At 38.7% G+C, this 27,415-nt stretch overlaps 2 protein-coding genes across 2 annotated transcripts in view; one reads left to right on the forward strand and one right to left on the reverse strand.

Moving 5' to 3' along the window:
- STK3 (serine/threonine kinase 3) overlaps window positions 1–27,415 on the forward strand; it is a 287,702-nt gene that overhangs the window by 244,967 nt on the left and 15,320 nt on the right. The window lies entirely within an intron of this gene.
- LOC110133387 (zinc finger CCHC-type and RNA-binding motif-containing protein 1) lies at window positions 5,890–6,770 on the reverse strand. The gene has a single exon (XM_020887267.2). The coding sequence runs from the start codon at window positions 6,580–6,582 to the stop codon at window positions 5,929–5,931; it is 654 nt and encodes a 217-aa protein (XP_020742926.2). The 5' UTR covers window positions 6,583–6,770; the 3' UTR covers window positions 5,890–5,928.

The raw sequence follows: 27,415 nt of genomic DNA on the forward strand, positions 1-27,415 counted from the left end.
TTTGATTGCTTATGTAGAACTATTGCCTAAACTAAGGTCGTGAAGATTTGCACTTATGTTTTCTTCTAAGAGTTTTATAGTTTTGGCTCTTAACGTTCAGGTCTTTGATCCATTTTGAGTTAATTGTTACATATGATGTGAGATAGAAATTCAACTTCATTCTGTTGCTTGTCAGTATCCGGGTGTCCCAGCATTTGTTGAAAAGAATATTCTTTCCCTTATTAAGTGGTCTTGTCACTCTTCTAGAAAATTGGTTGACCATAAGTGTGAGGAATTATTTTTAGATTCTTAACTCTGTTGCTGTTATATACACCTGTCTTCCTACCAGTACCACACTATCTTTTTTTTTTTTAATTTGTAAATTGGAAGCAACCTAGATGTCCATCAACAGATGAATGGATAAAGAAGTTGTGGTATGTATATACAATGGAATATTACTGAGCCATCAAAAGAACACATTTGAGTCAGTCCTAATGAGGTGGATGAACCTAGAGCCTGTCACACAGAGTGAAGTGAGTCAGAAAGAGATAAACAAATATCACATATTAACACATATATAGGGAATCTAGAAAGATAATACTGGTGAGCGTGTTTGCAGGGCAGCAGTGGAGATGCAGACATAGAGAACAGACTTGAGCGCACAGTGGGGGAAGGAGAGGGTGGGATGAATTGAGGGAGTAGCATGGAAACATACTATCTTGATTACTGTAGCTCTGCACTAAGTTTTGAATTCAGGAAATATATGCTCCAATTTTGTTGTTCTTTTTCAAGATTGTTTGAGCTATTTTTAAAATAATTTTTTTGTAAAAAAAAAAAAAACATAAAATTTACCATCTTAACCATTCTAACTGTACAGTTCCATAATGCTTATGTTCATTGTTATGCAACCATTCTCTACAACTCTTTTCAGCTTGCAAAACTGAAATTCTATATCCATTAAACAATTCACATTTTCCCTTCTTCTCAGCCCCTGGTAACCATCATTCTACCTTGTCATGTTTCTATGATTTTGACTCCTTTAGATACCTCTGACAATTGCTTGACTGTGTAGTATTTAACTTTTTATAATGGGTTTATTTCACTTAGTATAATGTCCTCAAGGTTCATCTGTGTTGTAGCTTGTGACCAGATTTCTTTCCTTTCTAAGACTGAATAATGTTTCATTGTATGTTTTGGCTATTTTTAATTCTATGAATTTTCATATGAATTTTAGGATGAGCTTGCCATTTTCTGCAAAGAAGTCAGCTGTGATTTGGTAGGAATTGCATTAACTCTCTAGATTCTGTAGATGAATTTGAGGAGTAGTTCATCCTTAAAATATTGTCTCCCAACCCATGAACATAGGATGTCTTCACATTTATTTGGATCTTCTTTCATTTCTCTCAGAAATGTTTTATAATTTTCATAGTCTGTTTTGCACTTGTTAAATTTATTCCTAAATATTTTGTTCTTTTCATGTCATTCTAAATGGAATTATTTTTCTTAGTTTGATTTTTGGTTTGCTCTTTGCTACTGTATAGAAAAACAATTGATTTTTATATATTGATCTTGTATCCTACAACCTTATAGAACTCATTTATTAGTTCTAGTAGTATTTTGGTGGACTCCTTAGAATTTTGTATATACGAGATCATGTCATCTCCAAGTTAAGACAGTTTTACAGTATTATATTTAAAAACATTAATTCAGCAAACATGTATTGAGAACTTGCTCCATGTCAGGCTCTGTGCTCCATGTTGGAGCACATATTTATAGAAATAAAAGGCATGAACTCTGCTTTCATGAAGTTTGCACTCCAGGTAGGAGGCATCTTTAAACCAGTGATCACCATTCAGTGCTGTAAATGCTGGGATTGAGAGGTGTGTAAAGAGAAATGGTGGCACAGAGGGAAGGGCTCCTCCGCTGCGGGGAGTTAGGAGAAATTTCACAGATGAGCCTTTGCAGAGTCCTGGACCATTTTGTAAATAAGTAGCCATAGTTATGATGACTCGTCATTTCAAGGCCAAGATGATCTTGGACATTTAAAAAAGTATTACATAGTACTTCAACTTTTAGACTTTTTTATTTAACGTCTGTCAAAATTTAAGCAGATTCGCATTAATAGTGAGACAGTACATCAAGTTTTCAAAGTACATACAGATGTTTGATTATGTAGTAAATTTGTTGCTATAAAAGTATATGATCACATTTGGAAAATTGCTGTTGCATGTCTTGGCAGTTTATTAAGAACTGAAAACTTTTAAAACTAACTAGTGTTTTGATAGATTAAGTTCAAGGCCACCTTTTGTTTAAATGATGTTTTGTTTTCTGTAATTAGACCATGCTAGGTGAATTAAGTGTGTAATTAAAAACAGAAGGTTTGGCTAATTCAGAGTAAATGAGTACAAAATACAAGGTCATTATCCATCTCTAGTGAGACTCCAGATGAAGAGTGCACATGGAACTATTTATACAACATTTTGCATGGTAAGAACTCCTCCAGTTTGCTGTCCATGGCTTTTAAATTAGTCACAGACTTTCACAAAAATGTACCTGTAACATAGACGCATGATCCCATTTACTGTACTCATCTGAATGGGAAACCGAAAAAGATTAGACTCTAATCTTCTACCCCAAATAAAAAGGTGAAGCATACTTCTCCTGTTTCAAAAGTGAGCATTTATTATGTTGCTTGGCACGCCGAATTCATGGTTAGAACTCTGATCACTTCTGAGAGTTCTGAGTCTCAGTGTTTTCATTTTCACACACCCTGGAGATGTGCAAGTGAAACATCCCTAGTTTAGTGTACTTCCTCAGTGCTTAGTCACAGTGGGTACCACAGGATGGGAAGTCTAGGAAGAGTTTTATTTAGAACATTTTTTCTCTTTATGGTTAAGGAATGTGGCGCTTTTAGAAAACAGGTATTTAATCTAGTCGTGTGATTCCTGGAGAACACTTGACTCGGTTGCTGGAAGTGCGGAGCTTTAACTTCTCTTGGATGGCCCCTTCCCGGTTTGGCTCCAGGTGTCTCTCCTGCTCTTTTCTCACAGCCTCCCTTCTGCAGGGTCTGTGGTACGGTTTCCTGGGCCTCTCCGGCATCACGACCCCTCTCGTTATCCATCTGTCTTTCGCCTGTCTTTCCAGGCACTGTTTAAGGTTGGTATGCTCAGGGGAAAAGACAGGTTAGACCTCTAAATAAAGGTTTCTGTAGTCTCTTGTCACACTCTCATTACACACTATTAAGAATTACTTTTTAACCATCTGTCTTCTCCACATTTTAAATTCCTCTGGAGTAGAGATCATAACTGTCAGCACTGTTCCCAGCACCAAGGGTTGCTTCTGGCTAATATTAATAATAGTTCGCTCAGACAATATTTGTTCAGTGAAATACTGGTTTGGGTAAATGCTATAGATCTTTAAATTAGATTTAAATCAAGAGCAATACATGTATCAAAAATCAGTGTTCTTCTAGTCACTGTTCAAGGCAAAGCAAAAAAACAACAATAAAAAATATTGGCAAATAAAAAAATAGCAGTAAAGCAAAAATAATAAATGGTCTTATTCTTCAATCTCAAAAAGTTAATTAAAAGACCTTTATTTCTGAGCATACATTATTATAAAACTTTTTAAGTTAGGGAATAGTTTGGTAACTGTTGTCCTGAGATCTACTTTAATTCCCTAATATAAACCAGTTAATTAGTTAAGCTGCCCTTGCAAACAGTTATAATGCAGTAAGGTCATTGTTTAATGGAAGGATCTCTAAAACTGTAATTGAGAATATACAAAGAACACCAAAGTATTACCTGATAGAGGAAGGAGATGCTGTTTAAGAAGTTAGCATTTAAACAGATACCTAAGAATATGTAAGAATGTACTAGGCAGACAGGTGGGAAAATTGTGTTATATACAGAAGAGTTGGGCACATATTAGTAACATATTCAGTGTTACTAAAGCGTGAAGTTGAATTGGGAAGTGGTGGGAATGAGGAAGGCAAGTGGCAGGTACATTTATGTCATATAAAGAAGTTTAGGTTTTAGCTTATGTAAACCTGAGAGCCACTGAAAAATTACAGTGAACCGATCTTCAGAAATTAGGTTGCAAAGAATTGAGGTTAGAGGTAGTGAAATCATTAACGAGGATGTTGCAATATGACATAATCTGAGAAATGCATGAAGGCAATGAAATGGATGGAAAGGGGCAGTTTTGAGAGAATTTCTAGCCACTAATGATTAGATGTAGGAAATAAGAGAGAAAAGATCTCAGATGATTCCCAGATGTTACTTGAACCACTGGGTGAGTGATGGCTCCTTCCACTGTTAAGGAATAGTGACTTTTTAAGGGGGAGCGTGATGAATTAGTTTTAGATGTACAAATACTGTCAAAATTCAGAAAGAGCTGTATTTTTGGACATATCCAGAATTAGAGCTCCATAGAAATATCTGTTTGGGCTAGAGATTCAGAATTGTGGAGTTTTTTTGAGCTGGTGTAATTGAAGGAAAACTTAATAGAGGGACTGAGATGGATCCCTAGCGACCTTGGACGAAGGCGGAGTGATGGCTTAGATACTGAGGGAAGGGAGCTTTTCAAGAAAGAGGAGGTAAACATATAGAGAGCTTCAGAAAGATTAAATCAACATGGGAACTCAAAACTGGAGATTGGATTTGGCGCTTAGAAGGTCAGTGTTGCTTTTAAGTGAAGCCACCTCCATCAGATGGTGAGGCCTCAAGCCAGACTGCTTCAGAGTGAGGAGTGAACCGAGGGAAAGAAGCAGGCTTTTTTCCCAGGAGCAGCTTGTGGGGAGATAATAAGGAGAAACTTTTTCTCCTATTTTGGTTTGGTCTTACATATGAGAAACATGAGGACTTTTACATGCTGAAAAGGAAGAACTAAGGAGTTTGAGGATTGGTTAAAGATAATCAATGCAATGAAGTCCTTAATTAACGGACGAGAGTGGATGGCACCCAGAGGATTGATAGAGAAATCGAGTTTAGCTGGAAAAGGGAGAAGTGTATTACAGTGTTAATCTGTGTCAGGGCAGTTAGGGAGTACAGGTGGGTGCTGGAGAGGAGTGGCTGTCTGGAGATGCCACCTAATAATTACTCTCCTTTCCATTTGTCACTTCTGCCAAATATCTAGCCATCTAAACCTTAGCTGCTATTGTAAGTCTCCCTGATTTTCTTGTTCCCTCTAAAAACACAGCAGGACACTTTTTAGGATTGCTTCCATCATCCACAACACTGATCGTTTTCCCTTTCTCAAAACTATTTCTTTTGTAAATTATTATTGTTATTTTCAACATATTTGCTCTTGATTTTTTTTTTTAAATAAAGGTCTCTTGAGAAAACTTTATTAACATGAATAACAATAAATCACTCCAAACTTTCCACAGTCTTTATGAATTTTGTTTTAAAGATGAAATTTATTTCATGAATAAACTTTTATAATGAATAAACTTTCATAATGAACTTCTCAAATCTTTTTACTATCTACCTTTCTGGCTCAGCTGGTAAAGAATACGCCTGCAATGCGGGAGACCTGGGTTTGATCCCTGGGTTGGGAAGATCCCTTGGAGAAGGGAAAAGCTACCCACTCCAGTATTTCTGGCCTGGAGAATTCCATGAGCTGTATAGTCCATGGGGTCACAAAGAGTCGGACATGACTGAGCGACCCTCACTTTCTTCTTGGGATAGCATTGTTATGATAGTATTACATTTTCTTTTTTATTCAAATGAACTATTTTAAAGATTAATGATTATTAGCAAATCTTGAGGCAAGATAAATATGATACTATAAAATTACCATTTCCTATCAACTATCTAAATTTAAAAAGTATTTGGTACTAAGTGTTCTTATGTTCACATTCTAAAAGTAATTTTTAATCCCAAGGGAACATGGTACTCCAAGACTTAAAAAAATTTTTTTAATGATATTTACATAATATATATATTTTTAATCACTAAGTTCCTCCTCATCACTGAAGTATGTGCTTTTCTTTATCCTTGGGCATCTTGAATCATCTGATGTTGAAGGACCTCCTGAACTGGGTTTCCATTTTGTTTGTTCTTCTTCAATTTTGGCTTGCTGGAAAGCTATAGCCTGACTGAGGCTGTCAAGAGCAGGATCTTCCCCTTCATCTTCACTTTGTTCTATTTCTTCAATTTCTTCTTCTGGCTCAGGAGTTTTCTTTTTTTTCTTTTTCTCTTTCTTCTTTGGAGGTTCACGTTCTCCAAGTATATTTTTAGGACAGGCATAACTTAAGTGTCCACTTTCCCCACATTCATAACACTTAGATTTATCAAAATAGTTTTGTCTTCGGATGAACTCAGCTGCTCTTCCATTGTCAATAGCAATGCTTGCTTTTATCACTCTGCCAAATAACTGTTTGTTGTTTATTGCCCTGGTACAGTTTTGTGCAGAGTCTTTATCCAAAAATAAAATAAATGCAACCCCTTTACTCGTCCTGGTATCTTTATCTTTCATTATAGTAACCTTTACAACTTTGCCATACTTGGAAAATATCCGATATAAGTTATTGTTGGTCAGGGAAAAGGGCAGATTGGATACATACACTGTACTTTTACTTGGGGCCAATCCACCACTCATTTCTTCAAGTGGGGCGGCCCGGAGGATAGGGCCAGAAGAGCGCAAGCCCTCAGCTCACTTGGGGCTCAACCCTGACCGTTCGTCGCTCCTTGCAGCTGCCTCGGCATCACGGATCCCGGGAAGGGTCAGGAGCAGGAGACGAGAAAGTAGATACTGTGCCTCTTTCCGGCTTTCCTTTTTTCTGCTCTTGATTTTTAAACCTTTAAACCTTCTAATTTCACACTTTTTTTAGATTTACTTCGTCCCCCACCACATTCTCTCCCCCATTCCAACTTTACCGAATCAGATATTCTTCTGACAAATTCCTGAAAGTCAAGAAGACATCATTTTCTTAAAACTCTCTTTAAATCCTGCTTGTACAGAACGATCCTTGCAGAATGAATCTGAAATTGCAGTTTTGTTCATTTTTGGTAGGGGAAGATGTCTTTCTTAACTTTTTTGCTTTTAGCTTTCCTTTCCTCTCTCATTCTCTCTGCAACTCCCACACTGTCTTCTCATTTTCACTGTTGGAGAATTTAGAAATATCTATTTCTACTATGTAATAATTGGTATAATAATCAGTGTGTTTCATTGAGCTTTATGGAAAAGAAACTATGAACATTTAGTAGTGACGAATGATGTAGTGATTTCACCAAAGTCATCACTTAGTCTTTTAGAATATACTCTTTTTTTTCTTAGCTAGTAATTTACTTTCTTTCCCTTTATTAGCAGTTCTATTTTAGAAAATTTTATTTCTGGCATACATTTGAGTGCTATCTTTTATGTTTCATGAAAGCATGTTAAGTGGAGGTCAGTTGAACCTTAATGTTGCTTGTGTATTAAAAATAGCCTTTATCTAAAAGATGAGTAACAGCTGAAGCATAAGTAACATCTATAATAGGATTTCTTTTTGTAGTCTTTAAGTACTTTATTATTTGTGTTGAAAAGGAAATTTTATATGCCATTTTTAGCCTTCCTACATTACCACTGTCCTCATGGTTTTTAAGATGCTGTTTTGATTTATGAACCCATTGTCCTTTGGTACATTAATATTAACTTCTAGCTTTGAACTTCCTAGCTGAGTTTCCCAAAATTGTCCCTATATTTGCTAAAGAATTAAAAATGAAATTAAAATATTTTTATACTCATTGCTATATTTAAGTGTGTTATAGATGAGAAAATGGAAATTAGTTTTCATTTTATTAATAAGTAGGCTAAATGGTCCTGAGAGCATTCATTATCATTTGTTTGCAGTAACAGATTTAAATATAATGCCAAATTATAAAATAATGGGTTGGTTATTATTTTGATTTGGTAAAAACAAGCAAAGAGAAAATTTCACACAACATGCACACATACACTCTATGTTCATTTTGTTTATGCAGGAAAACGTTTGAAAGGACACGGCTCCTTGGTTCTCAGTAGTTGTCTCTAGGAGGTGCAGCTGGGAGCTTAACTTTTTCATTGTGTATCTTGCCTTTTTTTTTTTTACTTTTATGAAGAATATAAAATACAGAAAACATAAAAGAGAAAAAGGCCTCTGATCTCTTCTCTGAATTACTATCTAAATCAGTAATTTCCAAACTTGCCTTTGAGTCTTTTAGAAAAATTTGTTAAAAATCAGATATCCCTGGCTCTGAAACAGAATCTCCAGGAATGTTAAAAATATTAGATTAGATCTCAAATCTAGTGGATCATCAGAATGGACTGAGAAACTTTTAAAATATCTAGATTGTCTCCCCTGTGAATAGAGAATTTGAAGTTTGTAAATGGTTTATAGAACTTGCAGTCTATTTTTTAAAAAGCTCCCATGTGATTCCAATGATCCACCAGGTTGGAGAACTACTGGTTTATGGTTTATCTGCTTTGTACAGGACACTGTTCTGAGTGCTACAATTATTTTAAGCTATACTAAAACACTATGATCAACCTAGACAGCATATTAAAAAGCAGAGACATTACTTTGCCAGCAAAGGTTCGTCTAGTCAAAACTTCGGTTTTTCTAGCAGTCATGTATGGATGTGAGAGTTGGACTATAAGAGAAAGTTGACCACCAAAGAATTGATGCTTTTGAACTGTGGTGTTGGAGAAGACTCTTGAAAGTCCCTTGGACTGCAAGGAGATCCAACCAGCCCATCCTAAAGGAAATCAGTCCTCACTATTCATTGAAATGACTGATGCTGAAGCTGAAACTCCAATACTTTGGCCACCTGATGCAAAGAACTGACTCTTAGATAAGACCCTGATGCTGGGAAAGATTGATGGCAGGAGGAGAAGGAGACGACAGAAGATGTGATGGTTGGATGGCATCACTGACTTAATGGACATGAGTTTGAGTAGGCTCTGGGAGTTGGTGATGGACAGGGAAGCCTAGCATGCTGCAGTCCATGGGGTTACAAAGAGTCAGACATGACTGAGCAACTGAACTGACTGAAAACACAGTTTCTGCCTTCAGATTTATGGAACAGTTGGGGGTTGGGGGAGATATAAACGTGAAAAAGCCTGATAAAGAACAGCTGTTTACACAGGGCAAAAGAGAGAAATGCCCTCCAATGTAAAGTCAGTGAAAATAATGTATCAGCTATTATCTTAATTAACTCTGTTTTTCAATATTGTTTTGAAAGTTTTGTCTAATGCAGTAAGACAGGAAGATGAAATGAAGTATAAATATTGCAAAGGAAATGAGGAATACCATTATCATTTAAAATTGAAAATATTATTGTCTAACCAGAAAACCCAAGATAATCAACTAATATTTATGAAAATTTTATTTAAAAACATACCTGTAAAATGGTTAGTTAAAAATAAATTCAAAAATTATTTTCCTCTATACCAACACAAATAGAAATAAATTTTTAAAGATCCTGCTTATAGTAGTACAATTAAATGAAAAAGATCTTCAGCCATTCTTAAGAAATTCACCTAGCAAGGTAAACTAAAGGACTTAAGTAAACTATAGAACTAACATATGACATAAACTATGAAACCTAACTAAGTGACATAAAAGCAATTTGAGAAATATTCCATATTTGTGGTTTTTTCTCTTCATCATTGAATACAATTCCAATTAAAGTTTGGTATTTTTTTCTTTTTGTCAAACCTGACAGTGTATTTCTAATGTTCACTTGAAGGAATAAACCAGATTTTTGTCCCCCCTCAAAAAAATGTGATGTGAATTATTTGCATGAGTGAGTTTTAAAATATTTCCAAAGCCACAGTAATTAAAACAGCCTACTACTAATTTTTAAACATTAGAATATAATAAAGGTGACTTTTTAAGTACATACTCAATAATACGTATTACTGAAAGTGTTGAATCTGGTGTTGGTATAGTTAGCTAAATATGTGAGGAAAATCGTGTGGATTAAAGATTAAGTGGAAGGTAAAAAGTAGGAAGAATGTAGATGAATGTGTACATAATCTTAATGAAGGGGAAGGCATTTTAAATGGATGATAGTAAAGGTAGGAATTACTTTTTAAAGGGTTTGATTTGACTGCATAAAGATTTTAGGTTTCTGGACAGTAAAATAATCAACTAAAAAAAGGCAAATAATTTGAGGAGTATTTATAATATGGTGCCCACACTATAAAAAGAGCCCTTACCAATTAGCGAAAATAGATTAACTCCTAATGCTGGTCTCGGAAGGAGGGGAGCAGAAGTAAATGTAAACTTTGAGAAGAGTGATTCCACCATATGTATCATAATCTTCAGAATTTTTTTTTAATCCTTTTATCCACTTCTGAGGGTAAAGGAAATAGATCTGTACAAAAGAGTTTTAAGGATATTTTTTACAGCACTGTTTAATAAAAATTGAGAACATTTTATATGCCTAGAGACCCACTTCCTAAAGTTTACCACTCACCATTCCCAGGGTGGTACTCTCATTTTCCTGATAGAAGGGGAAGCATCTCCATTTCACGCAGCAGGTTGGAGAACAGGATGAAAAGGGCCTGCCCCAGCCATCTTCTGAGGGAGGTGCCCAGAAACTGCCATAGAAACGGGCCAGTACTTAGCCTCATGGCTACATCTACCTAGCTGCAAGAGAGACGGGGGAAACGCCCTCATTATTCTGAATGGCCGTGAACCCTGCTAAAAATGTTATTTTTGCAGAAGGAAGAGCAGATCCCGGGGGGTGGGGGGGCAGCTACCAGCCTGGATTCTTCATCTCCTGTTTCTTGGTGCAGCGCGTCCTTTGAGGGCACTGACTCGTTCTGTCTCTGCTTCCGCAGACTGTGTGCCGGTGTGTAGATCTCTGAGTCCTTGACTGCTCTCTCATACCCAGGAGCTGCATATCTACCTTAATTGTCAGTCACTATATTCTCTGTCAGTAGGGCATTCTTTCAGACACCATGCATTTTTCCTCTCCAAATATGGGAAATTAGTTGCAGTGCCTAGCAGATGAGATTATTGCTACTAAACATTACCAGCTGGTGTGTAGCATTTGGAAGTAGGAACAGAATCCACTTCTGAATCGTCTGTTCTTCTTTTCCACTCCTCCCCATCCTCCCCAAGGAACTGGGAAACACTGTCAGCTTTGTACTGTATTGTTTAGGTGAACTTACGAACAAAGAGGGAGGAGTCCTTCTACCTCTTTCTGTCTTAATGCATTTGAGACAGTACAAGTTATAAAACTGTCTGAATCCCACCCTTGAAGATCTTTATTTCTAATTAAAAAAAAAGCATGCATGTTTGTGCTTTATAGATAGTGAAAGTGATGGTGTTAATCTCTCGGTAGTGTCCACCTCTTTGTGACCCCATGAACTATAGCCCACCAGGCTCCTCTGTCCATGGAATTCCTCAAGGCAAGAATACTAGAGTGGGTTGCCATTCCCTTCTCCAGAGGATCTTCCTGACCCAGGGATTGAACCCTGGTCTCCCACATTGCAGGTGGAGTCTTTGCACCTGAGCCACCAGGGAAGCCCTTGTGCCTTATATGATAGGGAGATGTTTTCAGCATTACACCTCCATAAAACTGCTGTCTTCCCAGGCGGCGCCATGGTAAAGAATTCACCTGCCATTGCAGGAGACACCAGAGACACAGGTTCGATCCCTGGGTCAAGAAGATGCCCTGGAGTAGGAAATGGCAACCCACTCCAGTACTCTTGAGGAGTCTGGCAGTCTGTACAGTCCATGGGGTCGCAAAGAGTCAACACGATTACGGCACACATGCATACAGAGCTCTGTCTGCTTTCTGGTAAAACCATGACAGTTACCTAGCTTTTCCTCAGTATTGCACAGCCATCGCTCATTGACTGGTCAGTACCAGAGAAAGAGAGGAGGGAGAAAAAACACTGCCATCTTTTTCAGTCGTGTAACTTTTCCCTCCTCATGATTCAGTGCTAGATTAACATATGTAGAGAAACTCGAGTATTCCAACAGTTATACTGAAAGTTATACCAGTTCTCCATCATAGCTATTAGCCATTATATTCAGTGGGAAGCAGGAAGGACACAGAGACCCCCATTTTCTGCAAGAGCACACAGATTGTATAAGTCACGTAACTCTGCTCATGACCATATGCTGCCTGAATGTTGAAGCTAGGATTCAGATAGAGCTCTTCCCAACTCCAGTGCCTGTTCCCGTCACAGTGATGCACTGAATCCCAAGTGATAGAACAGGAGTGTGAGAATTGTCTTCTTATATGTGAATGACGGCCATGTGGCTGAAGGGTTGTGTCTGTTTATGTGCCTCCAGAGGGGGCCACTTCTTAGATATTTTTAACTAAATGTTACAGCAGGCATTTACAGCAGTTAAACTGAACCCAGAAATGGAATGGGTTGCATTTTAAAATAGTCATTGTTCCAAAACAGACTGAGGGAGACAGAGTAAAGTAGTCAAAGTACCCGGACTTGCAGCCTGGAGATATCAGTTCTGTTTTGACCTCTTACGATGTGTTTGAATTAGCTGTTTGAGTCTCTGGGTGTTTGTTTCCCACTGAATTAAATGAAAGTGTTGGACAAAAACACCTCAGAGTCTCATTGTCCTTCAAGTAAATGGCTTGCTCATTAAATGTTTATCACAGCATAGTCCCTTCTGACCTAATGCCAGTGGCACATCCTTAATCTTCCCAACTCAAAGGTAGTCAACCTCCATTTTTTGCTCTGTATTATCTGTACTGCTCATTGAATTGATCAGTTTCTGCTTTGTAGTAAGCACATTTATGAGATTCATGGTGGTGAGATCTGTATAATATCCATTCATGTATCCACAAAGAGTCGGACATGACTGAGTGACTGAACTGAACTGAACTGATACACTATTGTGCCTTACATAGACTGGGCACTCAATAAATATTTGTTGAATATCGTTATGTAAATATATTATTGGCTAAGTTATATAAAATTGCCTGATACATGAAAGAATTGAAGACAACATCTTTGCAACCAGGTTTTTCTGGTTACAAAGAAGCAGGTTACTTTGATTCTTACCAGTGGTAGACCAGTGCATTTAAGCAGTCTAAACAAAAGTCTTTACATTTGTTGCTTGAAGTTAAAACTTGTTCAGACAGGGCTTTGACACTGACAGTAGCCACCTCAACTCAGCTTCACCCAATGAAAAACATCTACTAAACCACCACCTGAAACTCATTAGATTCTTTCATTTGAGTTTTGCTGCCTTGACGTTGTATTACACTAGGAATCTAAATATTGTCTGGCTTTCCTTCAAGTGTTGTTTCCTGATAAGGTATTTGCCTAAAAATTCATTCATATTCCTCTAATCTTTCTTACTTTGCCCTTCCTCCCCTTGCCCCACCTTTTTTTTTCTACCACTTTCTCTTGACTCTCCCCTTCACCTCTAAAATTCTGATAACACAGTATCCTGGCAGTCGTGTACTATAATATATACGGTAAAGTGAAGACCCTAGTGCGTCAAGGTCAGACTGAAACACCTCGAAGTTGTGAGTAGCCTCCTTCAAACACCTCTATGAAAACTTCATGAATTCCTTCACCATTTTCTACACAATCATTAATGCCTCTCTGCCCCCTCTCTTCTGTGTTTGTATATCTGTTTTCCCAACCAGATAAGGGCTGCATTTTGTTCTTCTTTGTGTCATTGTATTGCAGTGAATAAATGTGTGCACATGATTCATCTAGACAGCTTCCTATGTTTTTCTTGTAGGTTTTTTCCCCACACAGGAAGATTGAGATATTTCTGTTTTATAGATGAGGTACCTATAGCCTAAAGGAGGTAAAACAAGGCCAGAAAACAAGTATTTGAGGAGCCAGAATTCAGATCCAGGGCTTTCTGGAGCCCACGTTCTTTACCTTTTTCACTCTGCCTTCAGTGGGTCTCTCTCGGGCTATTCCCATCTCCCAGTTTCCACTGCTGCAGTCCTCAATCCCTCGTCACCTCTTCATTAGAGCTTTGTCACAGTCCTCTGCAGTGTCTGCCTACTCCTGTCTTCTTTTCCATTCCTACTCATGTGTCATTCTAATTGGATCATCCCCTTGGAGAAATCTCTGATGGCTCATTTCCTGTAGGGTGAAGGCTGAACTTGTTGGAATGTAACTACTCTGCCCCATAAGCTGCCCCCACGACTGCTCCAGCCGTTTCCCACCCCTGCTTCCTCTGTGCCTCTAAATTGGAGCATCTCCCTGCCACCTCCTTGTCCTCTGCCTGTGCGTGGCAGCACCTGTCCTCCTGGTCTGTCCATCCTCCTTGTCTTTCCTCGTGCCTTTCTGCGTTATTTTGGAGTACCCTTCAGCCCTGTTTGGCGAGTTGAAGTCCCACCCAGCTTAACCCTGTGCTTTCCATTTAATGTCCAATTCCCCAGGTCAGAATTAATCTCTGAGTGCTGCTTTTGTGTTACAATTATTTGTGACTACGTATGCCCCTGATACAATCGTTGAAAGCCCTTCATGGGTAAGGATTGTGTCTTCAGCTGATTATATTTCAGAGGTTCATACAGTAGCTTGTCCATAAAAGAAGCTCTGTAAGGTTTTGGGTGACTAAAATGAACCTGGCTTTTAAGGCATTAAAAAACAGTTCTGCATAAAAGTTAATTTGACTAGTTGAATATGAGTTGTCTTTTGCTTTGACAAGAATGCCAAAAAAGATGAGATTTATTTTATTCTGAAATATTTAGTATTCTGTAGTATATAGTTTTGGAGAAGGAAATGACAACCCACCTCAGTATTCTTGGCTGGAAAACCCCAGGGACAGAGGAGCCTGGTGGGCTGCCGTCTGTGGGTCGCACAGAGTCGGACAGGACTGAAGCGACTCAGCAGGAGCAGCAGCAGCAGTGTGCAGTTTGTGAGTATGTACATATATTCACATGTACATACATGTATGTATAATAAACATGCACATATAAACAAGAGGGTCTTAAATTTTCAAACCTTATATTTCCCTTTAGGTAGTATACTTTTAGAAAAATCATTATTAATTGCACTACTGGAAAATCTAGTTCTGGTGTTATTTTTTTATCTTTACTTTGGGGGAAAAAAAAGACAAACAGTAGAATATGGCAAAATAGCTCATTCACATAGTTAAATGTATTAGTATAATAAGTTCATGAACTTGCATTACTTTAGTCTAATTTAATGTGGATTGTTTAGTCCTTTACCTTGCTGATCCTTGCTTGCTTTTCAAGACTAATTGCGGGTGTCCCTCCTCTAGGAAAGCGTCCCTTAACGGCCGCCATTCTGTGTTAGCAGCACCGGCAGCTGCTTCTTTCCCGCAGGCAGTGACCAGGGGTCCAGCCTCGCACCGTACCTGAAATACAGTAGGCATTCAGTGAAAGTGTGTTACGTGAATGAATGAACAAATGAAAAGAGCTTAGCAGTTGCAGCCGTGGGGTGTGTGCCTGTGTGCATATATATGCGTTATATGCCTTCTTTCTGAGAGCAGCGGATTTCTTTAGAAGACTCTCCATGACATGCTGGTCCTTTTTTTTTTTTTAAGTGTTTTTTTTTAATGTGGACCATTTTTTAAAGTCTTTATTAAATTTGTTACAATATTGCTTCTGTTTTACGTTTTGGTTTTTGGCCACATGGCATGCGGAATCCTAGCTCTCTGACCAGGGATTGAACTCCTGGACTTCCTGCATTAGAAGGCAGAATCTTAACCTCTGGACCACCAGGAAAGTGTCCCCCATAATACACTTTTTCTAAAAATAAAAAACAAGTTATCAGGCAGAAAAATAATTCAATTTTTTGTAAAAAAATTTGTGTATGTGTGTTGGGAAAAGATCTGGAAGCTATACAACAAATCAGTTTTCCAAGAGTCAAAAGTAGACTTTCACTACTTTAGTACATTCTTGTTTTGGTATTATTTGAACTTTATCATTCAGGGTGCACTCCTCTTATAATTTTTAAGTGAACAATGAAATATGTTAGTGCTTCTGCTCGAAGTGTTAATGATACTTTAGTATCAAACTAAAACTGTTTTTAAAGACAAAGTTTGGCATTTCCCCCAGTTTTTGTAGGAAGAAAACTATTTTCTTTGTTTAAATGTTTCCTGTTCCTTTTGAAAAAATCGTAGGACTTAGAATAAAGTGGATTCTATTAAGTTTTTAAACCATGGTGGCACTTGTGTCGGGAAACTGAATCTTCTCAGTCTGTTAATGTTCACGGCCAGATTAGTAGAGGCAGCTTTTTAAAGGTAGCAAGAAATTGACCCCAATTTTCACTGAATGGAGGTAGCTATCTTAGTTTTTTTTGGACTGTCTTATGCCCTGTTTTCACACACATCCATGGTTTCCCTTGGTTAACTTCATTCCGTGCCACTGAGCAGCTGGTCTTAATGATGACGGTGAACTATTTCTTCTGAGTCCAGGCCCAAATAAAAATACCACTGAAAGATACCCAAGATAATTCGCCACCCCTTACTTCCGTATCTTTTTTATGAACCAGGAAAATGGTCCTACTAAAACAAAGTTTTTTGAGACTTTAGAATCTTGATTATTTTAAGATCGTTCCTAAAATTTTTTCACATGGTCCAGCTGCCAGGCATATTGTACATCAGTTTCCTGCAGTGTTTGGCAGGCCTATGTCTTCACGGGCTTAAAAACAATTTGAATTTATTGATTTTGAAATTTGTGATTACCTTCTAAAGTTTTTTCCCCATCTAAATTTACATTGGAAAAAAACTATCCACAACAGAAAACGTTGGCCCATTTTTTTGCCAAGACTTTCAGGGAAATATTTTATATGATTAATATTGTGTAGCTAATCTGGTGTAAAAAATCAATTTTATCCATTTTAACTTATGAGAGCATGACCGTCCTGTGTGAACTATTTAAAGAGTCTGACTTCACTAATCCAAATTTAAGTGTTTGTTACTGCCTTTATATGTGTATATTAATTATTTCAATTAATATTGGGCCACTTTTTAAGAATTAAATCATATTTCATCAGCAGATCTGTATCTTTTCTTTTCAGGGTAGTGTCCTAAGCTTGCCTTGGGCAAGCTGAGATTAGTGGGCTCTGGACTTGGCTCAATGAAATACATAGTTCATGGTATTGGGCCATTTTAATCGGTCTGGATTCAGTTAGCTTCATCCTTATCTATCTTTTCCTTTAAACCCATTTGTCCTAAAAGATCCATATTCTCTTTCTCATTAATAGAAGAGAAATACCTTTATAATATCTGTATGATGATTTCATTCTGTCAAACTGTTTTGAATAAAACATCCAATTATTTGCTACGTGGTTGGGTGTACATTATTCTTTAATATAAACACTTCAGAGAGTCACAGAATAGCTACTCAAAGTGCTTGTTAAGTACTCTACCATCCTTAGAGTTACAGCACCTCACAAATAACATGACTTCCACCCAGGGAATAATTAACTCGCCACGGAGGTCTGGCTCCCTTGTCATTAAATCTTCTAAAATTGCTGAGAAAAGTGAAGTGAAAGTCACTCAGTCGTGTCCGACTCTGCAACCCCATGGACTCTACAGTCCTTGGAATTCTCCAGGCCAGAATACTAGAGTGGGTAGCCTGTCCCTTCTCCAGTGGATCTTCCCGACCCAGGAGTCGAACCGGGGTCTCCTGCATTGCAGGCGGATTCTTTACTAAATGAACTATCAGGGAAGCCAAAAATTGCTGAGAGGTGGCTTGGCAATTGTTCTTCTCTCTGTTTGACATACGTGGAGGGGAAGGTGCTGAGCAGTGAGAGGTACTGTTGAGTCTGTCCAAGGTACCATTTGAATGTTGGCCATCAGTCGCTGCTGTGCAGACGATAGCATAAACTCCTGAAGCCCATCATACAGGGCATGTGCTTCCCTGAACCCTGGAAACAAATCCTCACCATTCTAGTAATTGCCAGTTCCTGCCATCAGTGACAAACTATTATGAGTATATTTCATTTTGATTTTATGTGATTTCTTCAGAAGAATCCATAAAAACATCTGTGTCTTGTGTGTCATTTTTATTTAAAATTGAATAATTTAAATGAACTATGTAAAACTGTTTTCAGAACATTGAGTTTTGACCTTAATTACTCTTAGGATTCAAACTGATTTATTTTTATTGAGGGAGAAATAATATTTTTAAAGTACATAATTGATGTATAAGAATGCTGTGCTATTTTATCTGTGAGATTTGCATGTCAAAAATCCACCTGCAGGGTGTTTTCTTTTAAAGTTCCTTGGAAAGGTGAATGCTACAGATGAAGTGACATTAGTATATGTTTATGTTTATTTTAAAGTGCCTGAGATGGGGCAGGCAGGAAGAACCTTGAATCTGAATTCCTTCTTGACTTTTTAAGTTAATCTTGAATGCTAACTCAAGGGAAGTGTGAGAAATGTGTGGAAACAGCTTCAGTTGAATGCATATTACTTCAGTGACTTTCATTTTTTTTTTTTTTTGGATGAGGTGAGAAGTACAGGTGAAACCTGATTGTCAGAACCCATCCCATTGTTTATAAAGTCCCAAACACATTCTAGCCGGTAGTTCTTTCAGACCACCTTTCCTTTTTAACACAAGCCAGCAGAGGCTAGTAGTGGACCTTAGTAATGAGAAGTGTACAGTATTTACTCCCTGCCTTTGTTTTCCTGCGGTGAGGTGGGGGTGGGGGCAGGATGGTTTTTAGAGTGTCTTTATGTATTTTCCACTTGTGATGGGTTATTTTTGGCAACAACTAATTGATCTCCTGACTGTTCTGTCTGGTTGCATTCTTGCCTCCCTAAATTCTGTCCTCCACTGTGGAGCCTCATTGGTTCCTTTTAAATGTGGATCAAATTCAGTTGCTCCTCTGCGCAAAACACACCAGGCCCTTTCCATCACAGGATAAACTCTGAGGTCTCTTGGTGCCACTCATTTCTGGCCCCCGGCCCTCTCTCTGACCGTGTTTCCCGTGCTCTTTCGGCTCATGTTGCTTCAGCCCTGCTGGTCTTCCTGTTGGTCTTCAAGTCCAGTTTACTCCTTCCCGAGGCTTGTGCCTTCACTGGCACGATCAGGACTGTCCTTCTCACATAGTTCCTCTTCGTTCAAGTCACTTTCTAGTCACTCTAATCCCTACTTGGTTTTCTTTCTTTTCAAAAAAAAATTTGTTTATTTGGCTTTCAGGATCTGTTGTTGCAGTGGGCGGGCTCCTTGGTCATGGCTGGGGGCTTAGTTGCTTTGCGGCGTGTGGGACCTCATTCCCCAAACCGGGATCCAACCCACGTCCCCTGTATTGGAAGGCAGATCCTCAACTGCTGGGCCACCAGGGAAGTCCTTGGTTTTCTTTCTTAATGAGCACTTAGCACCACCCAGCAGTGTACGTTTTTGCTTCTTGTCTCTTCACTAGAACGGAGACCAGGATTCCTCCAGTGTGTCCACTGCTGCACCAGTCACGTGATAGGTGTTCAGGAAATAATTGTTGAATGAATGAAAAACATCTTGAAAAAAGATTCCTAGACTTTATAATCTGAAAATAGAAGATTTTATACATAATTCCAACAGTGTTTATCTATATGGGTTTTCTTGCAATGACTGATGTATATATCAAAATCATATGCAGTTCTTTTTCAAAATATGTAGCTGGTACTCTGACATCCCACATTTCTGCCAACTAGAAAATACTGACAGAAAAGAAAGGAAAGGGTATTTGGAATAAAGTTCTTCTGGCTCATTTTCCTCCAACTTTTTTTCATTGCAGAATTTTTTTTTAAGCTGAGAATAGTACAGTAAACACATTCACCACCTAGATTCAACAAATATTAGCATCTTGCCATATGTGTTTTGTTTGTGTGTGTTTGTGTATGTGTCTTTTCCTATGCCAATTGTGATGTAAGAGCATAGCCTGAATCTTTCCCCTAAATAGAGAATCTCTGACTTAGTAGATTATTGTTATTTCTGGTGGGTTTCATTATGTGGCTGGCGAGACAGTAGTAGAGAGCATACAAAGGTTGGATCTCTCTCTTAGCGGTCTCTGCAATAGTTGTGGTGTGTGCCAACCAAGGTTGTTAGAGAGAGCCCTGGTCGTCTAGATTATCTGATGAAGTGTGAATTCAGTGCCTCAGTACATTTGAAGAAGCTTTTCTGTTTGTGCTTGGTAAGTGTTTTGTTTTGTTTTTTTAATGATATTTTCTCAGCTTGGCAAGTGATAGCCTTTATTTCCTCTTGATATTAGTATAGTCTCTCCATCCTTCTTGTGTTTACTGATTGCCTGCTTTATCCTTTTATATTCATCTACTTTAACCCAACTGTGCCTTTATATTTAAAGTGAAGTATACTTTTCCCCCAGAACATCTCAGATGTTCTTCTCGTCTTCTGGTCTCCATATTTTCTAAAGAGAAGTCTATGGTGTAATATACAGGGGATTCATATGTATCTCTTGTATATATTGTATACTTTTTTTTTTTTTGCCTACTTTCAAGCATTTTTTTTTTTTTTTTTTTTTGTTTCAGTGGACCTCAGCATAGATTTTTGTGATTGATGTTGTTTTTAATTTTCTTGACAGCTCATGAGATTCTTGAATCTATAAGTTTATATGTTTTACCACAATTGGAAATATATTTGGTTATTATTTCTTCAGATTTTTTTTCTCAGTCTCTCATTCCCTACCTTTGGGGACTCCAGATAACCTGTTAGACCTTTTGATATTATCCCAAAGGTCGCGGAAACTGCATTCAGTTTTCCCCCAATCTTTTCTCTCTGGATTAGATCATTTCTATTGGTCTCTTTCCAGTAGATCTTTTGTCATCTTTCTCCTGCAATTAAGCATATCCAGTGAATTTTTATTTCAGATATTGAATTTTTTCAGTTCTAAAATTTCCTTTTTGTTGTTGTTGTTATATTTCCTATTTCTCTGCTGAGATTTCCCATTTTCTCATTCATTGTGAACATATTCTTCCTTACCTCACTGAGTATAACTATAGCTGCTTTAAAGTCCTGTCAGTTTCTATATCTGGATCATATAAAGGTTGGTCTCAGTTGATTTTCATTTCATTTGAGAGTGGATCACATCTTCCTGATTATTGATATGTCAGGTAATTTTGGATCATATCCCAGACATTGTAAATGTTTTACTTTGGAGAAAAAGAATGTGTTATGTTTACTCTTCATAGCCTTTAGTGATTCATTCTGTTGTTATTGTGATTGTTTTCTGAAGGTTTAAGTTTGTTTAAGGCTGTTGATAGTTCTTTGTGAAAGAGTTAGATTTTTAGGAGCTTTCTCTGACCTACGAAAGCTGAACTCCTGATATGCTTTTTAATCCTTTACCTGCCTCTCAAATTTCCTGTTAAACTACATGCCTACACTGTCACACAGAAAGTCCTTCGTGTCCTCACCCAGAGGAAGTCAAGCAGAACTGCCAAGGGTGAAGCAGTGATAAAGATGCAGTTTGTCATCCTCACAACTGACGTCCTTTTTTCTGCATCCTGCCCATTGCCACCCATGCACGCTTCTGTCGGAGAGGAGTGGAATGAATTTAGATGCCTTCATCAGTTGGTACCACTGCCACCTCATCAGGAACACAGGGAGAGAAGAAAATCTCAGAACAGGATGATGACAGAAGCTTGGAAATAAAGCTTATAGGAGCAGATGGAGGAACGCTCTGGTGTGGAGTTGGACGTGGATGTGGGCATCTGTACGTAAGCTGAAAGGGAAAGAGAGTTTGAAAAGATGGGGAAACAAGAGGACAGGGAGCCAGCTGTGCTGCCCTCTGTGCTGGGCACTGGCTTCTTCCACACACAGCCCAAGAGTCCGTCTCTCTCTTTGATTTTCTTCCTAGTCCTTTTTATGTCTGAGATCCTCAGAGAAGATCATTAGTTCTCAGCCAGGGTTGATTTTGCCTCCAGGGCCCACTTGTTACTATCTGGGCGTTTTTGGTTCTTGCAACTGGGAAACTGCTACTTTTCATCTCATCAGTAGAAGCCAGGGATGCTGCTAAACCTTCTGAAAGGCACAGGACAGCCTCCATAATAAAGAACTGTCCAATCCAATGTATCAACACTGCCAAGGTTGAGAAACCTGGAACAGACTCCTAGAGCCTTTTCCTGTGTCCTTTCTCTTCCCTATCCCTTCTTTTCCTTCATGAGGGCCACTCCCAATGGTGTAGTGATTGTGCCAGGCCAACCTCTCTCAGGGCGTCCCCGGTGGCTCAGAAGGTAAAGCGTCTGCCTGCAATGTGGGAGACCCAGGTTCGATCCCTGGGTCGGGAAGATCCCCTGGAGAAGGAAATTGCAACCCCCTCCAGGATTCTTGCCTGGAAAAGGATGGAGGCCTCTCTCAAGCCTGTCCTGCAGCCAGAACCACAGGAGTGGCCCCTTCTGGTGAAGAGCAGGGACGGGAAGCACTGAATGGACAGCTAGTGGACCCTTGGGGAGGAAGCCACGGCGGGATTTGTGGAGCAGAGGCATGTGGGAGCCTTTACTCCGTCCCCTTGGATACCAGGGAGCTGCAGTTAAAGGGCGCATGCTGGTAGTGATGCAAGTTATAGATGCTAAGGAACTTGGAGAACTCGGGGAGAGGCTAGAAAAACAACTTTGGCTCTGGTTATTTTTGAAATGAAGTCAGTTTGGGGGAAGCTTTGTTTTTATTGAAACACTCAAATCTGTTCTTGTATTTGTATTTGCCTTGTCCATTTGCTAGTAGTATGGTTGCTGCTGCTGTTGAGTTGCTAAGTCCTGTCTGACTCTTTGTGACCTCATGACTGTAGCCCGCCAGGCTCCTCTGTCCATGGGATTCCCCAGGCAAGAATACTGGAGCGGTTTGCCATTTCCTTCTCCAGGGGATCTTCCCGACTCAGGGATCGAACTCACGTCTCCTACACTGGCAGATGGGCTCTTTATCGCTGAGCCACTAGGGCTACCCTGGTAACAGGGTCGTCATTTCTCAGAGAGGCAACATTGTTCCCACCTGGAGTCATTTTTTTCCTCCCCTTTTCTATTGGAATGAAAATCATAGTTACAAGGCAGGGGGGTGGAGGGCACAGAACCAGAACATGTACCTGTAGCCATTTAAGACTGCTGATAAATATAACTCTATTAGAGGGCCCGCATGTCAGTGCCCTTGGCAATTTTGATTAGTCTCGATAATTACCTTGGACCTTTCATCACCTAACTAGTATAATCCCAAATCTGCTCAGTATTAGAGCTTGTGGGGCATTGAAGTTCTCTGCATTGGACTAAGGTGTTCCCAAGTCTTCATGTGTGTTAGTAGAGCTCAGTCACGTCCTTTTACTCTTTGCGACCCCATGGACTGTAGCCCACCAGGCTCCTCTGTCCATGGGATTTTCAAGGCTAGAATACCAGAGAGGGAACCATTCCCTTCTCCAGAGGATCTTTTCAGTTGAGGGATTGAACCCAGGACTTCTGCATTGCAGGCAGATTCTTGACCATCTGAGCCGCCAGGGAAGTCTTCATGTCTGTAAGAAAAGCACTGCATGATTCTCACCTTATCCCCATACCTCTTGTTTTGACAAATTATCTGGGAGGAAAAAAAGGGCATTATGTTGAATACATGTGGGACATGAAACTTTTCTCTCCCACTGGTTTGAATAAAAACTTGTAACTGACATGAAGTATGTGTTGAATTAAATGTTAAATTCAGAGTTTTCTCTGCCCAGTATATCTACTTTTGCCTTGAAATGTGTCTAAGGTGTAGGAGCCCCTGTAGTCCTTGATAGTTCTCTTTAAACTGAACTTGAACATCACGTTACATCAGGTCTTTGAGGGAAGCTCAGAGGGGCCATCTCTGCTGTCACAGTCTCTTCCCCTGTTAATTTTCTGTGCAAATGCGTGTTCTGCATTCTGCCTCTTCACCTAGCCCCTTGGTGCTTTTGATCAAGGTTATATTCACACCTGAGCACAGTCCTTTCAGGTTTGTGCATCTGAGAGTCTTCCAGCCTTCTGGCCCAGCATTACGGTGTTGACCATTTTCCAACAAGGGCCTACTGTAATAGCACAGGGAGCTCTGCTCCGGGTTATGTGGAAGCCTGGATGGGAGGGAGTTTGGGGGAGAATGGATACACGTGTATGTACGGCTGAGCCAAGTCCCTTAGCTGTCCACCTGAAACTCTCACAACATTGTTAATTGGCTATACTCCAATATAAAATAAAACGTCTTTTAAAAAAGGATGTTAACCATTTGAATTGAGATTCCTAATAAGACTTGAGAATTGTGCTAATACATTGATTAAGACATTTTATTAGCTTGTTGAGTGTGGATAAACAGATGAACTCTGACTTCAGAAAATTTCATCACAGTAACATATTTAATGATTAATATTGTATTGTTTCATATTTATCTTTAAATATGTCATCATGATGATAAACACTGATAAATTGATAAATGGAATCTTTCATGATGGTTTTTGAAATGTATTAGTAATGTTCCCAGGTTGGATGATGATGTATCATCCCTTGTTAATATCTACTAGTAGCAGATATTACTAACATAGCTACATTATTTTTGTCCTTGGTAGTCAGATCTTTTCAGAAATTACATACTGATTCTTAAGAATTCAAGCTTGTTAGTGTCTGGCCAAGACGAAGTTCCACCTCACAGTTAAACAGAATCAGAATGGACTGTAAGCCCCAAAAATCATTTTTAGAGATTTATGAATCTTTGTAGCCTTTTGACTATGGAAATATTCCTCTGCCTATTTCTGGCTACTAGTTTATTTAACTAGCATATGTTAGGCACCTGTTAAATGCTAGGATCTGAAGAATAAGAATGAAGCAGTGAAGAAAGTATCAAGTGCAGCTTGAGGGGTCAAATTATCCATTCACTTGACTTTGGTGACCTAACAGGAGCAGTTTGGAGAAGCTGGTGGGGGCAGGAGCAGTGTGGAGGGAGCTGAAGTGTGATACCCAGTTTAGAAAGTAGAAACTTTTCTCCACATTTCTGAGAAGTTTGGCTTTTAAGAGAAGAGGGATGAAATTGTGACAGTGGAGAGGGTGGGTGAAATTGAAGGCAAGTCTGTTTTTCTTGGTCTGTTTAAGATCGGATATATTTAGAAGGCATTCGGTTTTGGTACTAGAGACTGAGAGAGTTTGAAGGAGCGTGAGAGAAGGAAGATAACCGTGTAGTGAGATTTCTGAGCCCACTCCAGGGCTATCTGGCCTTGGATCAGAGGGAGGCATGTGTCTTCCATTAGAACAGGGGGTGTGGAAGATGAGTGAGCAGGAATGTGTCTAAACTGCTCTGCTTTATATTCAGAAAGAACTGGGGGCTTTGTCCTGTAATTAGAATCACAAGCTATTTTCTATTCAGCAAAAGTAATAGCTCACTTTCATAGTACTTTTGTGCTGTGAAATGTTCTTGATCTGCCATGTAGAGGCTATTATGCCTCCCAGTGATCTCTTAGGGATTATGGAAAAAAAAAGGTATCAAATTTTTTTGAAGGCATTTTACAAAATTAAAGAATTTTAAAATGCTAAGTACTTTATGTAATCATTCACCTTAACCTTATAATTTTTGGACTGTTCTGCTCCCAATTCAGTGGGGATTTTATGATTCATATCTGTTCTTTTTTTTCCCCTACGGTTTTTTACTTTCTGATTTTTATTTTCTTCTTCCATGGATTTTTGCAAGTTCAGCATTAGTAATTACTGTTGAATTATTTACTGTGGATAAATAAGAAATAAAGTGAAACTAAATTGTCTAGCATAAGTCAAATTTTCCTATGGTTTATTGTGGAAATTCTCATTTTTTATTTTCTCTATAACAGGATAAAGATTATAGACTGAGGCTAATTCATTGTATAGTCAATCATTTGAGATATCTAGATTTTGAGGAAAGGTTACCTAGGGAAGTTAACCAATCACTGTAAATCTTACTAATCTTATCTGTAAAGTAAGAATAATGCCTATTTACAGAATTATCTGTCCCATTTCACAGAGTTACTGTGAGGTTCATCTTATAATAATATAATGAAAACATGCCTTGTAAATTATAAGTATCTTTAAATATTTTACAGTTGGAAAAATAATGGATCTCAGGCTCTCGTGGCCAACTCCCCGTCAACTGTAAAATATACATGAGTAAATGTTGTGGGGAATGAACCCTTGACTGGCATAAGGATTTCAGTTTAGTTCCTAAGCTTTGTTCACCTCCAAGTCTCTGTGCTAATCTAAACCTAGATTTAAAATGGCTGATAAATTATGTATCTATATGTAGTGTAATGTTTAAAACCACCAGCTCCAAATTTAGGTTGCCTTGGATTCAAATCCCCATCATACCTTTTAGTGGCTAAATGTCTTCCATAAGTGTAAACTCTTGCTGCCTCTGACAATTTAAACTCTGAAAAATTGTGACATTAATAGTACTGTGTCACAGGATTAGTACCTGTTAAATGAGATAACACTTAGCATAGTGTCTACCAGTACTGAGTGCTCAAAAAACTTGTTAGCTATTATGTACATGAACTTTCCAGCAATACACATCCATATATAAAAGAATATTTCTTGCACAGTAAGTACCTGTAAAGAATTAAAGTTTAAATAGCTAAGTACTGACTGCATCTTTCCATTTAAGTAGCTTCATCCATGGGATTTTATATATACTCAAAGGAATGTTTTTTCTTTGAATCATTGTAATAGCTTACTTTGGGGGATGTCAAATGTTTATACCTAATAAGTAGTTTTCCACCTGCCTATAGACCAGCACTGGCCTATAGACAAGTAGTATTGGTGATTCCTTCCACAATAAAAAAGGTTTTGAAATTTGGACACTACTGAGTGACACACCCACCCACCCACACCTACGCACACACACTTCAAAGAGAAAGAAAAAGAGGAAAGCAGGTTTATACTCTTACAAGGCAGAAACATGTGGTGCCAAATCTGGCCACTAGAGGGTGCCGGATAGCCAGTGACCTAGCCCCTTCCTAGAGCCTGAGCTCTTACCTTGCCCTCGTGAGAGGTGTTCAGGACCTCGCACTAGCGTGGAGCTCAGTGGCATCCTGCTTTCTCAGTTCCAAATACCATTGATGCGATAGTGACTCATCTTCCTTCCTTCTCACGGATCAGGGATCGAGCTGCAAGCCAGTTCCCATCTTCCATAAACCTTTATACTCTTGCAGTCAATCAGACTTTTCACTCTACCCCGTGCTCCTTCCGGAAGAGCCCTACCCATTGCAGTCAGTTGATTTACAAGGATTTCATTTTATTGCATCCTATTGCTTCCACTTCCACTACTCTCAGATGTTCTATATGTTAATTTCTTAATGGGATTTAAGAGGTTTTACAATATAATTACCAATTATTCAATCTGTGGTAACTCTGCAAGGTTAAAACCCCCCTAAGTGCTTCAGAATCAATAAACAGCATCTTTTTTTTTTTTTTGTAGTCAGAGATTTGACAAGATGGGGAAACTTCTACTGCCGTCAGTCTCTCAAAACAGCCTGGTGGGAAATCTGCCCTCTCTGTTACTAGGTGGCATGGTTCATTATGATGCTCATTAAAGGTTAATGTAAAACA

This window comes from Odocoileus virginianus, chromosome 15 (genome assembly GCF_023699985.2).
Source record: "Odocoileus virginianus isolate 20LAN1187 ecotype Illinois chromosome 15, Ovbor_1.2, whole genome shotgun sequence".
NCBI classification, from domain to species: Eukaryota; Metazoa; Chordata; class Mammalia; order Artiodactyla; family Cervidae; genus Odocoileus; species Odocoileus virginianus.

Bases quoted from the DNA above. Each gene is read 5' to 3' on its own strand.
- LOC110133387 (XM_020887267.2), bottom strand. From the start codon at position 6,582: ATGAGTGGTGGATTGGCCCCAAGTAAAAGTACAGTGTATGTATCCAAT.